Genomic DNA, 16841 nt, shown 5'->3' on the forward strand with positions numbered 1-16841 from the left:
TTGAGGTTGATCTCTCAAAAAATTAGCTTTCAGTCAGATTCAGTTTGGCTGCAGTACCAAAAGTTTCCAATAGATGAAATTCGTTCCCATTCATTTCCAAAGCGCTCATTTTTGACGAGGTGCACAAACGTGTCTATTTTTTACATGACCATTTAACCTTTTCAAATCATGCCCATGATTTTTTTTTGTGTGCTCACATAGCAAGTGGCAAAACATTTGCCAAGTTCCGCACCATTCCGATGAAGTAAAAAATTACAACAAAATAAACAATTTTTCAGGCAAAATGACTGAAGAGAACCAGAGGGTAAAGGGAGTTGACAATGTTGATATGTTTGGCCCTGAATCATGAAACATGAGATTGCTTTAAAAAAGTGTCATTTCACAGTAAACAAACCGGGTCTGAAGCAGCAGCCAAGCATTTCTGGATCAGTCCCTCAAACGTGGTCTTCAGGACCATGTGTTCCTCAGGGATCGGCTTCTTGGTGATCTTCTCAGTGGGTATGGACTGATGTGGACGAGAGCGAACACAGAATAACGTACAACATGGGGAAGACACAAAGCGTTTGACCACTTACTTAATTTGAAATGAACTCATACCTTTATCACATCTCCAATTGGAGCTCCAGGCGGCCCTTCCATGTTAACCTGAGGCATGTTGGGATTCCTGCACGGGGGTCCCATCGGCTGCTGGTGGATGGGGGTGAAGGTTGTTGGGCCCACGTGCTGATCTGGGGCCTGTTGTTGCGGTGGAAGGGTCTGCATGCCTGGGACAGCGGGGGCCTGAGGTTCCCCTACAGGGGCCATGATGGGAGCGGTGATGGGTGCTGGTGGAGTGAAGTGGTCTGGGATCTGGAGACAGAGCATGTTTTCTTCAAATCAAGGCAAATCCATATACATTATGAGCAAGAGGATCTTCAGTCAAACCCACCTTCTTCTTTTTGGCAGCTCTGTTGAGAGTGGGGGGGTCGTTCCAGCCGTTCTGAGGTCCTAAAGCAGAAACAAAGATTTAAAAACCTTCCAACCTGCTGCATCTCAGAGAGGCTCATGCCCGGTGGACCTCAAATTCATTCTCAAGATGTACAGCATACCCCGGTTATGGTTTATCACAACACACTGATCTCAAGCAGGTTCTTAATCACAGCTACTGTAAGACTAGTTAGGGATTTCTTTTCTGCATGCATCAACGAATGCAAGAAAACAATCAATGTCTTGGAAACCAATGTAAAAGGATAAGCTAAAGCCAGTGAGGTTCTGGAAGTTTCCACTGGCCTCCATTACTTACCATGCTCATTTTCAGCCACTACATGATCATTACATATATACATGCTTCAAAATTAGTGATTAATACATTTTAGAATCACCTCAGGAAAACATAAATGTCAGAAAAAAGTGCCTCACTGATTGTTTGAATTATTCATTAATACTTTGAGCTGGACAATTATGGTCCAACATATTAAATTGTTAAAAATCTCTTTATAATTCACCTTCCAAAGACCAGGCGTCTTGGTTTAATCCTCCTGTGAATAAACAAGGTAGCTGACGCATAACTTGTCCAAGAACTTATTTTGAATCAACATGAAGATATTAGTTTAACATTTAAGTGAATAAACATGTAATAAACAGAAACTGACCACTGGTAACCATTGTTAACTGTGCAACACTTTTAATGTCTGTTCAAAAATAGCCCTGCACGACAAACATCCATGTAGTCTTCATCAATATGAGTTCATAAAAGCTTGAATCAACAAAATACTAAAAATAAGTTTTAAATGGTGCATGTCACAGCACCACCAGACAGTTTTTAATGCATATTTTGATCACAAATACCAAATGCTTCTTTAAAATTGATAAGATAAAAATGTATGGGGTGTGATGAGACACGAGATGAGAATGAGACGAGATTTCTGCACAATATTTGAATATAGAAATACTCAATGACTGGAAAAGTAGTCTGAAGGTGAATTTTGAAACGTTTTAATTAATAACCTTGTAATGAATGTCATTACAGTGCTACTTTCTGGGAACTTTATACTTTATGCAGTGAAAGACAACAATATACAAGCACTATATAAGGTTTTGCCACAAACTCAACTGACTCTCCAAGTCTCTTCAGACCTTATACTGTACATGAATTATGAGTTTCCAGAACTTCTGATTGAGGCTGTGTGTGACCTCAAAACTGAACTCCTTTTCCAAAAATTGAACATAGAAATAAAAACAGTATAAATAACAGTAATAAATACGTTTTTTCAACGTCTTATTAAGTACAAACAAAAAGTGCAAGTGCAACCATAATCAAAAAAAGTGCGAACAGAGAACAAAACGGAGACCAGAGCCACAACTACTCTGTCCAGAGATTGGTTTGATAGTGGGAGACAGGCTATTGTATATGTGCAGCCTAATTTATGCGCAACAGGGAGCTCATGTTTCACTTCACCATTCATGATCACACATACTCTGTTATAGGGAGCGGCGGTGCGGAGCGCATTCTACAAGATACGACATTTATCAGATGTTTAGGCTCTGTTGCGCAATGAATCCTCCGCCATCGTCACGCGATCGGTGAACCGTGATTCGTGTGTGACTGCAGCTCGTGCTGGATGAGCACACGTTTACTATGGTTTTTATTTTTATAAAAACAGCTAAATGACAATGGAGGCTTGTAATGTGAATGTAGCGGTGGCATATTCTATGCTAATTTCACCCTCACTCGCCACCATAGCGATATTGCCAGAAATCGAATCACATTTTAGTCTCGCAAGATCTCATCACACCCCTAATATATATCGTAACATACACTACCGGTCAACAGTTTTAGATTAGTAAGATTTTTTATGTTTTTAAATGAAGTCTCTTCTGCTCACCAAGGCTGCTTTATTTGATGAAAAAAAAAATGACAAACAGTAATATTATGACAATTTAAAATGACTGTTTTTTATTTTCATATATTTTAAAATGTCATTTGAAAGCTGAATTTTCAACATCATTACTGTTGCTGATTACACATCAGTTTTCTGTGTCACATGATCCTTCAGAAATCATTCTAATATGCTGATTTTATGCTCAAAAAACATCAATTATTATTTTCAATGTTGAAAACAGTCGTGTACCATTTTTTCCCCAGTTCAAAAGAACAGCATTTATTTAAAATATAATCTTTTCTAACATTATAAATGCCTTTACTGTAACTTTATCAATTTAACTCGTTCTTGATGAATAAAAGTATTTTCTAATTTCTTTCCCCCAAAAATAAAAAATAAATTCTTACTGACCCCAAACTTTTGAATGGTAGTGATTAATGTTACAAAAGCTTTCCATTTCAGATCAATTCTGTTCTTTTGAACTTTCCATTCATCAAAGAATCCTGAAATAAAAATGTAAAAAACTGTTTAACAGGGATAATGTCATAAAAGTTTCTTGAGCATCATATTATAATAATTTCTGTAGGATCATGCGACACTGAAGATTAGAGTAATGATGCTGTAAATTCAGCTTTGATCACAGGAATAAATTACTCTTCACTATATATTCACATAGAAAAGCGCTGTTTTAAATTGTAAAAATATTTCACAATATTACTGTTTTTTTTCAATTTTTTATCAAATAATTGGAGCCTTGGTGAGCAGAAGAGACTTCTTTTAAAAACAAAAAAATCTTACCGATCTAAAGCGTTTGACCGGTAGCGTGTATATATATATATATATATATATATATATATGCTAAATGGCTAACAAAAATGTTTGTGTGGTAATACTGAGATTGATCGATCATGTCTGGTATATTTCAGAGATGGTGTGCAGACCTGTTCTCTGGGAGGCTGGAATCAGTGCGGGTTCGTTCTGAGTACCTGGAGCTCTGGCTACTGGAGGAGGAAGATAAGCTGAGGGCGACCCCGGCCCGCCATGCTGGAAAGACACGCCAGAAGACAGAGCAGGAGGAGCAGAGAAAGACCCAGACACCAGAGGAGGAGCTGCTGGCTGAGAGGAGGCAGGGTGCATGAAGTGCGGAGGATAGACAGCAGAAGAGGAGGAGGATGAAGGAGGAGGAGGAAGAGGAGAGGCCGTAGAGGAAGAGTACGGCACAGGCTGATATATGCCGGGTGTGAACTGTTGAACAGGGGGGTAGTCTGATGTTCATGAGGAAGAGGAAAGAACAGGCATATGCAGTTAGTCATTTATAGAGATATTTCACGTTACAGATGCAGTTACACACGTGCAAATATTAATTCAGTACATCTGTGGAATGATCTTTAACCATTAACATATATTTGAATACATAAGCATAAGGTACATGCAAAGAATTTACAGCATTCTTACAAATAAAAACATGCACTGCTTAAGTTTAACCTATGCAGTTCAAGTTAGAACACCAAAAATATCAAAATTGGAGCGTCGCTCGCTGATCTAGCTCGAAGTGCTTTAGCAGATTTCCATGCATTTCTAAGAGTGTTCCAGACAGATGCTCACTGACCAAGACAAAACGATCCACCCCAAACCAGTGGTTATTTTTCACAAAAACTATTCAAAATTTCCAGTAATTGATAATTTTCATAATTTATTATAGCTTTCACGTGTTGCTGACAAGTGTCTAAATGAGACTAGAGAAGTTCTTGGAGAGATTAAACACTTTCACAGCCTCGTTGTGTTTATAATAGAGCCCGACCGATAAAGGATTTTGAAGGGCGATACCGATACAAATATTTTTGGGTTTTAAAATCCGATATTCCGATATATCGGCCGATATTTATTTATTTTTTATTAAATATTGTTGGATTTCACCCACGTGTAAAAGAAAAGCTAACTTTTCTGCACAAGATACGTTTGATACTTTTTCCCTATGTCTAAATGTTCACTCCTCGCAAGTATAACTTACATTTTACAATGCAGGGACTGTAACTAGAGATATGCTAGTTATAAAATACAGTAATCATTACTTTATTTAGGCAGAAATAAAAAATCATTGTGGTTTCCAAGCTCATTAATGTTAACGTTAGCAGTCTTCCACTGATGATAGTGGCATTAGCTAGCTTTGTGGTTAGCTAGTCTATGATGAGCCATAATTTAACAATAGATAACATCATACTGCAAATTGTAAAACATACATTTTCAATATAACAGGCCAAGGAGAGATGATTGAAGCGTGTTTCGTCCGTTTTTATTTTATTTTTTAAATATTCATTTATCGTCCATTATAACTGCCGATACCGATATTTTGGAAAATGCGTAATATCGGCCGATATATCGGTCTGGCTCTAGTTTATAATCACGCTCTTGCAAACTTCTATAACTCAAACTCTTAGGGAAAAACACTGAAAGAGACAGAAGCTTAATGGTGTGACGTTGAATTCATGTGACGGTGCTGTAAATCGTTTATAGCCTAACTTCAACTTCTGCAGATTGTATTTAGACATCAAAATTCATAAAACATTTGTGAAAATGATCTTGATGGACAAAACATCCCAAGTAGTAATATAAACTTTTGTTGATCACAGAAGCTTATTTTTATTTTAAATAATCCAAAAGGAGGGAATAAGTGTGATGCGAAGTTACGGGTTGGCCAACAAATTTACATCACTAACAGCGCTCAATAAGTTTAAGCTGAAGAGCTAATTTTATTAAATGAAAAACTGGTATGAAATAAATGAAAGCTAACTAAATACATGGAAAAAACTAAAACTAAATAAGAAAAGAGCACAAAACAAATTTACTAAAACCTAAAAAAAATCAATACTATAAATTATACTAAAATAAGAAAAATAGCCCAAATCAATAATGCGATTTATTTAATGTAGTTCCTAAACATTTTTATGTTGGTAACACACACACACACTCAGTGTTAGTGCACTTACTCTGGTACTGCTGCGAGTACATGAATGGAGTGGAGGCGGGTACTGACGCCATGACTGGAGACTGAATGCCGAAGACTGGAGATGTGGACTCGGCCTGAGAACAGAGAGAAAGACACACACGTGTGTTTAGAAAGCCTTCTGTCACAGCGTGATCCAGTGATCCAGGCTGACACCAACACTAGATGTGCAAATCTAAATATTCTTTTTCCTATTTAACTGCTGTTATTATACTACTCTACCATTAAAATATTTTGGGGGTCATCAAGATTTTATAATAAGCCAATACAATAATTTTATAATAATCAACACTTTATAATAAGTTCCCATTAGTTCCCATTAGTAAAAGCATTAATAACAATGAGCAATACATTTGTTACAGTTTTTATAAATCTTTGGTAACATTTAATAAAAAAAAGAGTCATGTTCAAGAAACCAGTTTGAAAAGATTTGAGCTTTGTGACATGGCATGCAATCCTGCTGGAAGAGGCCATTAGAGGATGGTCAACTGTGGTCATAAAGGGATGGACACGGTCAGCAACAATACTCAGGACGGCTGTGTTGTTTAAATGATGCTCGATTGGTACTAAGAGGCCCAAAGAGTGCCAAGAAAATATCCCACACACCATTACAGCACCAGCAGCCTGAGCCGTTGATACAAGGGAGGATGGATCCATGTGGTTTACACCAATTTCTTACCCTCTCATTTCAATTTTGGGGCAGACATCAAGACTCATCAAACCAGGCAACATTTTTCCAATCTTCTATTGTCGAGTTTTGGTGAGCCAGTGTGAATTGTAGCCTCAGTTTCCTGTTCTCAGCTGACAGCAATGGCACCAGTGTGTGTTTTCTGTTGCTGTAGCCCGTTTGCCTCAAGGTTGGACGTGTTGAGCGTTCAGAGATGCTCTTCTGCTTCAATGTTGGAAGTGTTGAGAGTTCAGAGATGCTCTTCTGCTTCAATGTTGGACGTGTTGAGAGTTCAGAGATGCTCTTCTGCCTCAAGGTTGGTCGTGTTGAGCGTTCAGAGACGCTCTTCTGCTTCAATGTTGGAAGTGTTGAGAGTTCAGAGATGCTCTTCTGCTTCAATGTTGGACGTGTTGAGAGTTCAGAGATGCTCTTCTGCCTCAAGGTTGGTCGTGTTGAGCGTTCAGAGATGCTCTTTTGCTTCAATGTTGGAAGTGTTGAGAGTTCAGAGATGCTCTTCTGCCTCAAGGTTGGTCGTGTTGAGAGTTCAGAGACGCTCTTCTGCCTCAAGGTTGGACGTGTTGAGCGTTCAGAGACGCTCTTCTGCCTCAAGGTTGGTCGTGTTGAGCGTTCAGAGACGCTCTTCTGCCTCAAGGTTGGACGTGTTGAGAGTTCAGAGACGCTCTTCTGCCTCAAGGTTGGACGTGTTGAGAGTTCAGAGACGCTCTTCTGCCTCAAGGTTGGACGTGTTGAGAGTTCAGAGACGCTCTTCTGCCTCAAGGTTGGACGTGTTGAGCGTTAAGAGATGCTCTTTTGCTTCAATGTTGGAAGTGTTGAGAGTTCAGAGATGCTCTTCTGCCTCAAGGTTGGTCGTGTTGAGCGTTCAGAGACGCTCTTCTGCTTCAATGTTGGAAGTGTTGAGAGTTCAGAGATGCTCTTCTGCCTCAAGGTTGGACGTGTTGAGCGTTCAGAGACGCTCTTCTGCCTCAATGTTGGAAGTGTTGAGAGTTCAGAGATGCTCTTCTGCCTCAAGGTTGGTCGTGTTGAGCGTTCAGAGACGCTCTTCTGCCTCAAGGTTGGTCGTGTTGAGCGTTCAGAGACGCTCTTCTGCCTCAAGGTTGGTCGTGTTGAGCGTTCAGAGACGCTCTTCTGCCTCAAGGTTGGTCGTGTTGAGCGTTCAGAGACGCTCTTCTGCCTCAAGGTTGGTCGTGTTGAGAGTTCAGAGACGCTCTTCTGCTTCAATGTTGGACGTGTTGAGAGTTCAGAGATGCTCTTCTGCCTCAAGGTTGGTCGTGTTGAGAGTTCAGAGACGCTCTTCTGCTTCAATGTTGGACGTGTTGAGCGTTCAGAGACGCTCTTCTGCCTCAAGGTTGGACGTGTTGAGAGTTCAGAGACGCTCTTCTGCTTCAATGTTGGACGTGTTGAGAGTTCAGAGATGCTCTTCTGCCTCAAGGTTGGTCGTGTTGAGCGTTCAGAGACGCTCTTCTGCCTCAAGGTTGGACGTGTTGAGAGTTCAGAGACGCTCTTCTGCTTCAATGTTGGACGTGTTGAGAGTTCAGAGATGCTCTTCTGCCTCAAGGTTGGTCGTGTTGAGCGTTCAGAGACGCTCTTCTGCCTCAAGGTTGGACGTGTTGAGATTTCAGAGATGCTCTTCTGCCTCAAGGTTGGTCGTGTTGAGCGTTCAGAGACGCTCTTCTGCCTCAAGGTTGGACGTGTTGAGATTTCAGAGATGCTCTTCTGCCTCAAGGTTGGTCGTGTTGAGCGTTCAGAGACGCTCTTCTGCCTCAAGGTTGGACGTGTTGAGATTTCAGAGATGCTCTTCTGCCTCAAGGTTGGACGTGTTGAGATTTCAGAGATGCTCTTCTGCCTCAAGGTTGGACGTGTTGAGAGTTCAGAGATGCTCTTCTGTCTCAAGGTTGGACGTGTTGAGCGTTCAGAGACGCTCTTCTGCCTCAAGGTTGGTCGTGTCGAGAGTTCAGAGATGCTCTTCTGCCTCAAGGTTGGTCATGTCGAGAGTTCAGAGATGCTCTTCTGCCTCAAGGTTGGAAGTGTTGAGCGTTCAGAGACGCTCTTCTTTCTCAAGGTTGGAAGTGTTGAGCGTTCAGAGACGCTCTTCTGCCTCAAGGTTAGAAGTTTTTAGAGTTCAGAGACGCTCTTCTGCCTCAAGGTTAGAAGTTTTTAGAGTTCAGAGACGCTCTTCTGCCTCAAGGTTGGCTGTGTTGAGCGTTCAGAGACGCTCTTCTGCCTCAAGGTTGGATGTGTTAAGAGTTCAGAGACGCTCTTCTGCCTCAAGGTTGGACGTGTTGAGATTTCAGAGATGCTCTTCTGCCTCAAGGTTGGACGTGTTGAGCGTTCAGAGATGCTTTTCTATTTAGGTAATGCTTAGGAAACCCTATTTTCTTAAATGCTAATGCCTAAATGGAAACCCTATTTAAAGAGGTTGTTTAACATTACTAAGCAAGTCACAGTCATCATGCAATATAGGAAGGGAAAAAAAACTTTCTGAAGATGAAAAGCATTAAATGGTGCAATGTTATGCAAAAAGACATGAAAACAACTAATTTCGAGTGAAAACTGATTGGAGATCATCATAAGAACAATCATAAGATTTGTGAGTAATTTACAGCACAAGAGAACTTCATGTCAGGCTTATTAAGGAAAGTTTCTGTCAAAAATTTTTAATTGTACTGTAATTGTAAATGTAAGGGCAGCTTTAAAAAAAAAGACACTGAGCAGCAAACAGGTTTTCAAAGCTGCTGGTGTCTCTGGACTCTCAAGAACCTCCCCATGCAGGCTGGTAGTTGTGCGTAAAGTTGCATTTCAGAGAGAGACACAAGTTTGAAAGTATGAAACTTGTTTGTGAGGTTAGAAAACAAACGAAAATAAAATTCACCTATAAATAGGAGTCTCTTCTGGCCACTGGAATAAACTAAAAAAGGTACTTCATGGTTTATACCCAAATACAGTTCACATGGAGCAAAATCCACTAGAGATGGACCAATAAAGAAAATCGTCTTTGATGTGGAGATTGAGCATTGCTCATAAGGTGTATGTAGCCTGTGTTTGTGAGCTCTGTCAGTGTGTACCTGCAGGTCTGCGGCGGGCACAGCCTGGCGAGGGACACTGGGCAGAGCTGTGGGGGTTTGGTTACTCCAGGACGTGACAGTAGTGGCGGATCTACCCTGAACACAACACAAACACACGCTGGAGTCAAATAAAGCACCTGCGTGTGTGTTTTTAGCTGTATGTGAGTGTGTCTCGAACCTGTTGGTAGTACTGAGACGGCGCAGCGGGCTGTGGAGCTTGTGTGTGTGTCTGCGTTTGGTGTGTGTTCTGCGTGCCGGTCACTGTGGCCACAGGCGTCTGCTGTCCCAGAGCTCTGCTCAAACGATATCGCAGCTGCTGAACAGAAACCTGCAGGCACAAAACAAACATCACATTCCCAAAGCTGACGTTAAACCAGTCTCTTACGCCTATTGCGCAACTTTTGACGTCAGAAGTAGTGTAGTGCGTCATGGCGCAACGTAAGTATAAGAAGTATGTTGCATTACTCTCATAAGTTGCACTTTACAAGTCGAATTTTAAGTGGAAGGCGTATGCATGTTTGGCCGGAAGCTAGTTATTCTACTTTATAAAGTTTTAAATATGAATATTTTTCTTATGCAAACACATCGATTCACTTCAGAAGGCCTATATTAACCCACGCAGAGCCTTGAGGAGCATTTTAATCATGGATAGATGCAATTTTATCATGGATAGATGCACTTTTATGATGGATAGATGCACTTTTATCATGGATAGATGCACTTTTATCATGGATAGATGCACATTTATCATGGATAGTTGCACTTTTATAATGGATGGATGCACTTTTATGATGGATGGTTGCTCTTTTATCATGGATGGATGCACTTTTATCATGGATAGATGCATTTTTATGATGGATAAATGCTTTTTTTTTTGATGGATAGATGCACTTTTATGATGGATAGATGCACATTTATCATGGATAGATGCACTTTTATGATGGATAGATGCACTTTTATGATGGATGGATGCACTTTTATGATGGATGGATGCACTTTTATCATGGATAGATGCACTTTTATCATGGATAGATGCACTTTTATGATGGATAGATGTACTTTTATGATGGATAAATGTAGTTTTATGATGGATAGATGCACTTTTATCATGGATAGATGCACTTTTATCATGGATAGATGCACATTTATCATGGATAGTTGCACTTTTATCATGGATGGATGCACTTTTATGATGGATGGTTGCTCTTTTATCATGGATGGATGCACTTTTATCATGGATAGATGCATTTTTATGATGGATAAATGCTTTTTTTGATGGATAGATGCACTTTTATGATGGATAGATGCACTTTTATCATGGATAGATGCACTTTTATCATGGATAGAAGCACATTTATCATGGATAGTTGCACTTTTATCATGGATGGATGCACTTTTATGATGGATGGTTGCTCTTTTATCATGGATGGATGCACTTTTATCATGGATAGATGCATTTTTATGATGGATAAATGCTTTTTTTGATGGATAGATGCACTTTTATGATGGATAGATGCACTTTTATGATGGATAGATGCACTTTTATGATGGATGGATGGATGCACTTTTATCATGGATGGATGCACTTTTATGATGGATAGATGCACTTTTATCATGGATAGATGCACTTTTATCATGGATAGATGCACATTTATCATGGATAAATGCACTTTTATCATAGATAGTTGCACTTTTATCATGGATGGATGCACTTTTATGATGGATAGTTGCTCTTTTATCATGGATGGATGCACTTTTATCATGGATAGATGCATTTTTATGATGGATAAATGCTTTTTTTGATGGATATATGCACTTTTATCATGGATAGATGCACTTTTATCATGGATAGATGCACTTTTATCATGGATAGGTGCACTTTTATGGACTTCAAAACAGAAACTGCCATTCACTGGGATTATAAGGCTTGGAAGAGTCAGGACATTTTTTTTTTATATAACTCCGCTAGAATATTTGTCTGAAAGAAGAAAGTCATATACACCTAGGATGACTTGAGGATGAGTAAATCATGGGAATCTTTTCATTTTTGGTTGAACTATCCCTTTAACTCTTTCCCCGCCAGCGTTTTAAAAAAAAGTTGCCAGCCACCGCCAGGGTTTTTGACGATTTTCGCTAAATTTGAATGCCCCCGCTGAATATTTTCTTCCATGAATATATGAAGATGATATATATAAAAATAAAGATCTGAGCCTCTGCTTTTAGGCAAAAAAAAACGTTTTTATTTTATCTTCATCTGTTCTTTTTTTATTGCCTCTTGAACAGAGGTAGGTTTTGTCAAAAACACAACATTTTGGACAAAAAACTGAGAAAAAGGTGTTTTTATCAAACAAGTGCATTTAAAAGCAGAATACATTCAGATGTTGTTTCCTTCATATATAAAACTTTCCAAAATAAATTAAAAACATAAAATAAATGTAAAATATATCAAATTTCCCAGGATGTAAGAGAAATGTAACTTTTGCAATAAAACTTCTGCCTCTGCCTCTCTGTGTTCTACCTATGAATAATTGGAATTACAATAAACAGGCCTACACACACACACACACACACACACACACACACACACACACACAAATACATATTACAATGTGGTAAATGTGCACAAAGAGAGAAATAATTTGACAATTACACCTTCATATTTAGACAGCCACACATAAATGCCTGCACACACACATACATAATATAGTGTCATAATATTATACGATCTATCTGCGGCACGTCCATGGCTAGCATGAACATGTGCATCTCTCTCACTGACTACTTCGTCCCGATCAGATTCAGAATTATCAAATAAAGAGTGATCGGACTCCGAGTCCATTAACCTCCAGTACTTCAGCCATATACCTCTGCATTGTCTGTATGATACATTCTCACTACTCCACTGTTTGAGACGATTGCAATCTGTTTCTCTAAACAAAGAGTTGCGCAATCATTCAGGACATGCGCGCAGGTCTTCCTTACCGTATACCACCTAAAACACGGATACCCGGAAAATTCCGTGTTTGGCGCAGATGCGTTTTTTCATTAAACACGGAAAATTCCGTGTTTGGCGGGGAAAGAGTTAAGGAACATTTCCCACATAACAAATGCTTACCTGCTCAGTGTTGGTGGGCAGGTAGGATATGGCTGTCTGTAAGCTGCCCTGAGATGCCAGCAGACTGGCATATTGATTCATCTTCTCTGCCAGCAGCGCACCCATATCAGGAGAAACCCCTGCCTGAGTCTTCAGCACTGCTCTCTGCAGGACCACCACCTTCTCCACCAACTCCTACAGATACAGGTGATCACCATACAGCTACATCAGTCCACTGAACCATACTCCAATGCTCATGCTGTGCTCAGGTCACAAGAATCACAATCAAGCCCAATAAAAACATGACAGATTAAAGGTGCAGTGTGTAATTATTAGTGGCATCTAGTGGTGAGGCTGCGAATTACAACCAACAGAAGTTACGGTGGCCGACAGGAAAAGATTGTTGTCTGAGACAGCAGAGAGTAGCCAGTTCAGCAATGGGGTTTCTTTGCAAAGATAAAGTAAGAAAATAGGTTTACATGATTGTTCAGTAAAACAATATGTTATTGTGAATAACATGATGTTACTTGTTCATCATTGTGTCAGTGTTTTATTCGCTGAATTTAGTAGTGGCGAAGCGCGCTCTGTAGAGCAGTTTGTCACCACTGAAAACATAGCTATTGCATTTCTATCAACAGATCCTCCTATATATTACACATGCACCTTTTAAGTCCTGTGTGTTCCTGTGGTCGGGTCTCACCTGTAGTGACAGTGGACCGCAGGAGTCCTGTGCTTTGGCCCAGTGGGCGACGAGCTGCTCGACTGCGCCGGCGCAGATGTAGCAGAGACCGGCCTGATCCTGCAGCGTCGAGTCCTCAGACGCCTCCAGCCTGGAGCCCAGCAGACCTGCAGGAGAAACACATTTACATTCAGGCTAACATTAAACACACACAAACAGTCATGACTATAGGTGAATGGTGAAACCAAAACTAAGCCATATTAGAATATTATATAATATACAATACAGTATTTTATATATTTATTAGTGCTGTCAGTTAAACGCGTTATTAGCGGCATTAACGCGAAACCATTTTAAACCCATTTCCCGGCGTTAATTTTTTGATCACAAGATTAACGTTCTTTTTGACCTAACAAACATTGTAGTTTTTTCACATGCTTTTGCAACAACTAGTAATGTTACAAAAACTACAACACCACACCGGAAACAAAACAACAGGCACGCCGCACACACTTGTTTGGGATTGTGTGCCGGCCAAAGAGTAGTAGGCTATGGTTACATTTTGAGAAATGGATGCCTTAGATTCACAGATTCGAATGATCCTTGGCTATAATGATCTGTGCTGGACTTGTCAGGTCTGACTCAGTTCATCACTGATTTGGAGAGAACGATTCAAACTCACTGGCTGTGTAAAACAGTGGGCGTGGCTTATTATACTATTAGCAAAACGCCTTAAAATATTGCGCATTCTGTTCATCCAAAATAACGCCGTTTTTACAGCGTCATATGGCGAGATGAACGGCGTAAAAAGGGGCGCTTTCCATGTACAGTAAAAAGCCATCGAATACAAATCATTGATGCATTTTTCACGTTTTTTTATGGAGTTTGTAATTACAAAGGCGTATTTTGCGGCACAAATACGGTTTAAAGCGCCTTATTTGACGGCGTTTGGTGGTAAACGCGATTAATCTATAGCGTAATTTTGACCCTCTTGGCTTGCCAGACGTGCACTCCCAACGCAATAGATTGCGGCGCGGGACTAGATTTGATGGCCGAGCGCCGGCATCGGCGGTAATGCACTCACTCTGTGTGTGCGGGTTGCGGGAGAATAAAACGATTTTCTGGACTCCCACAAACTACAAAGATCTATGAATAAAACATAAAAGCTAATACATTTTTATTCATATGTTGCAGAAAAGCAACAAGAACATCTAAAAAAACAACAACAAAAAAACAATTTACAAGCCAGAGTTTCTTTTTATAACATGAGAATTGACTGATCACAGACAAAGACCTATGTATTGATTTCTTGAAAGCAATGGCCAATCAGAAGCATTTTAGATAGACTTCCCTCACTGCTCAAAACTGACTTTTTGTTCAGTGCTAAATTCTGTGTGCTGGCAAATCCTCTGAAGTGTATATATTATGAAAGATTCATTGTGCAGTCAGCTTCATTGATAATAACAGGGATGTGCGAGATCATGATAAACTGTTGTCCGCTTTTTAGGAATTAATAATAATAGTAATGCCAAACCATGCACACAGTAGTTGCTTGCTTTAATGTTATGACAGTGAGAAGCATTAAAATTAGAAAAAAAAAATGGGACAAAAAGAAATCAAGGGACATTTAGAATGGATAAAATTATTTGCGAGTTAATCACGATTAAATATTTTAATCGCTTGACAGCACTAATATTTACACAATATATTTACACATATGCAATATGTGACCCTGGACAACAAAACCAGTCCCAAGAGTAATTTTTTTCTTCTTCATTAAATTTTTATTCTAAGGCTTATTGCAAAACATTTTGTTGTGGCTGAATATCATGAACAAAAATCAATAGGCTAACAACACCAACACAAGGAATTGAAAACCCCAGCAAAAACAACCAGCCTAACTAATTCAAGCATTATTAAAGACGAGTAAACACTCAGTAATTAAAAAAAAGAACAAAAACAAATTAACAATCGCAAATAATTCTACAAAAGTTACGATTGATATAATCAGTGTTTTAAGATTTTCAGATATCGGGTACAGAAACTGTAATCAAATGTAAAATAACACTAAACTTTGTAAATAAAATATACATTACAAATATAGTTACAGATTCCTAAACTGAAGTATCCGATTCCCAACCCTGTTAATGTCAGACTGTACGGCAGTCAAGACCCGTCCAGATATTTACATCAGCAATCCGTGACTCCTTCAGTGTCGTGATCAGGATAGAAACGGTGGTTAGCAAAGAAAAATAAAAATCAAAAGCGTTCATTTTGTTCATGGCTTCTCTTGAAAAGAAAACTGGAAAAAATCCGAAGATGTGTGTGTGTGGAGCAAGTGGTGGTTTGTTTTTTTTCACACTAATACACTAACATCAGGTTCTGCGTTCCTATTGGTATTTGATTTGGCGGTTGTGGTAGAAGACACACAGGTAAGATCTGATAGCAGCGGTCGTCAGTCGGCAAATATCTCAAACCAGTAATCAAAGACTTCAGATTTTGACCAAGGATTCGAGGAATCTTTTAGGACTCAGACATCTAAATCGTGGCCAAAATCGTACAGTGTGAACCCTCCTTTACTCAACAGGATATAATATGTTATTGGCCTGCTAGATAGCCATGTAGTTCCCTAACATTAGCACCAGTTCATTAAATAACGCTTGACCTTATCAAACCATCAATCATTATGTCTAATGCTGTCGAACTGTAATGTAAACGTGTGAAACAATGTAAAAGACAGCAGACTCACCACACAGAGAGGAGAACTCGTCTGGCTTGGCGTACGTCATCACTGCAGCCAAAGCCTCCTTCCAGTTCTGGAGGTCACATGTCTCCAAAATGTCCGACCAGTCCTTCGTCACCACGGCACTAATGAGCTAAAATAACATTGAGACCCAACATTAATATGGTAAATGTCAAGATGTGCATTTCAGTACAATATTAAATATTCAGAACACATCTGATAGGCTGAAGTGAAAGTGTAATTATTGACATGTTATTCGATGTTTTGAAAGTCTGTATAAATATTGTATTAATTCTGGTAATTATAAAAAGGAAACATCATGGGACTGGTTCTTGGTCTGGTCCAAATAACAAAAAAAAAATGAGAAGGATTCATAACTCCTATAACTAGTACTGTAGAACAGTATTGGGGACTGAGTTAAAAATACATATATGTTTTGTTTATTTAAATCAATTCTCATTTTGAACCAATATTGGTTCTTAAATGCCAAGAATCAATATTTCAGCCCATGCTGTTTTCAGTTGATGAATGAACAAAGCATTGAGGTGTTTCAACTGCTCAAAGATGTCAATAAAACAGCTTGTAAACAATGTCACATAATGTTATATTTACCTCAGAAAAAAAAACATTTAATGTCCAAGGCTTGTAGCTAGAAAAATTCTAGAGAAGAGCATTTACTCAACCGGTTCTCCAATATAAGTTTAAATAAA

General features: G+C 39.3%; 1 protein-coding gene across 7 annotated transcripts in view; it reads right to left on the minus strand.

Annotated features, from left to right (window-relative positions):
• sec31a (SEC31 homolog A, COPII coat complex component) overlaps positions 1 to 16841 on the minus strand; it is a 34828-nt gene that overhangs the window by 2807 nt on the left and 15180 nt on the right. Inside the window, exons 16-26 of one of the 7 annotated variants that reach the window (XM_039676124.2) lie at positions 16138 to 16264; positions 13410 to 13555; positions 12731 to 12904; positions 9794 to 9943; positions 9616 to 9711; positions 5849 to 5942; positions 3848 to 4126; positions 1485 to 1517; positions 929 to 987; positions 598 to 849; positions 395 to 505 (exon numbers count right to left, since the gene is read on the minus strand). In XM_039676124.2, coding sequence (XP_039532058.2) covers positions 395 to 505; positions 598 to 849; positions 929 to 987; positions 1485 to 1517; positions 3848 to 4126; positions 5849 to 5942; positions 9616 to 9711; positions 9794 to 9943; positions 12731 to 12904; positions 13410 to 13555; positions 16138 to 16264 — 1521 coding nt within the window. Of the gene's footprint in view, positions 1 to 394; positions 506 to 597; positions 850 to 928; positions 988 to 1484; positions 1518 to 3802; positions 4127 to 5848; positions 5943 to 9615; positions 9712 to 9793; positions 9944 to 12730; positions 12905 to 13409; positions 13556 to 16137; positions 16265 to 16841 lie in introns of all 7 variants that reach the window. The other 6 variants (XM_039676122.2, XM_039676126.2, XM_039676125.2 and 3 more) reach the window with 6 other exon arrangements.

The sequence above is a fragment of the Pimephales promelas genome, chromosome 23 (assembly GCF_988280905.1).
Source record: "Pimephales promelas chromosome 23, fPimPro1.hap1.1, whole genome shotgun sequence".
In the NCBI taxonomy this organism is placed as follows: Eukaryota; Metazoa; Chordata; class Actinopteri; order Cypriniformes; family Leuciscidae; genus Pimephales; species Pimephales promelas.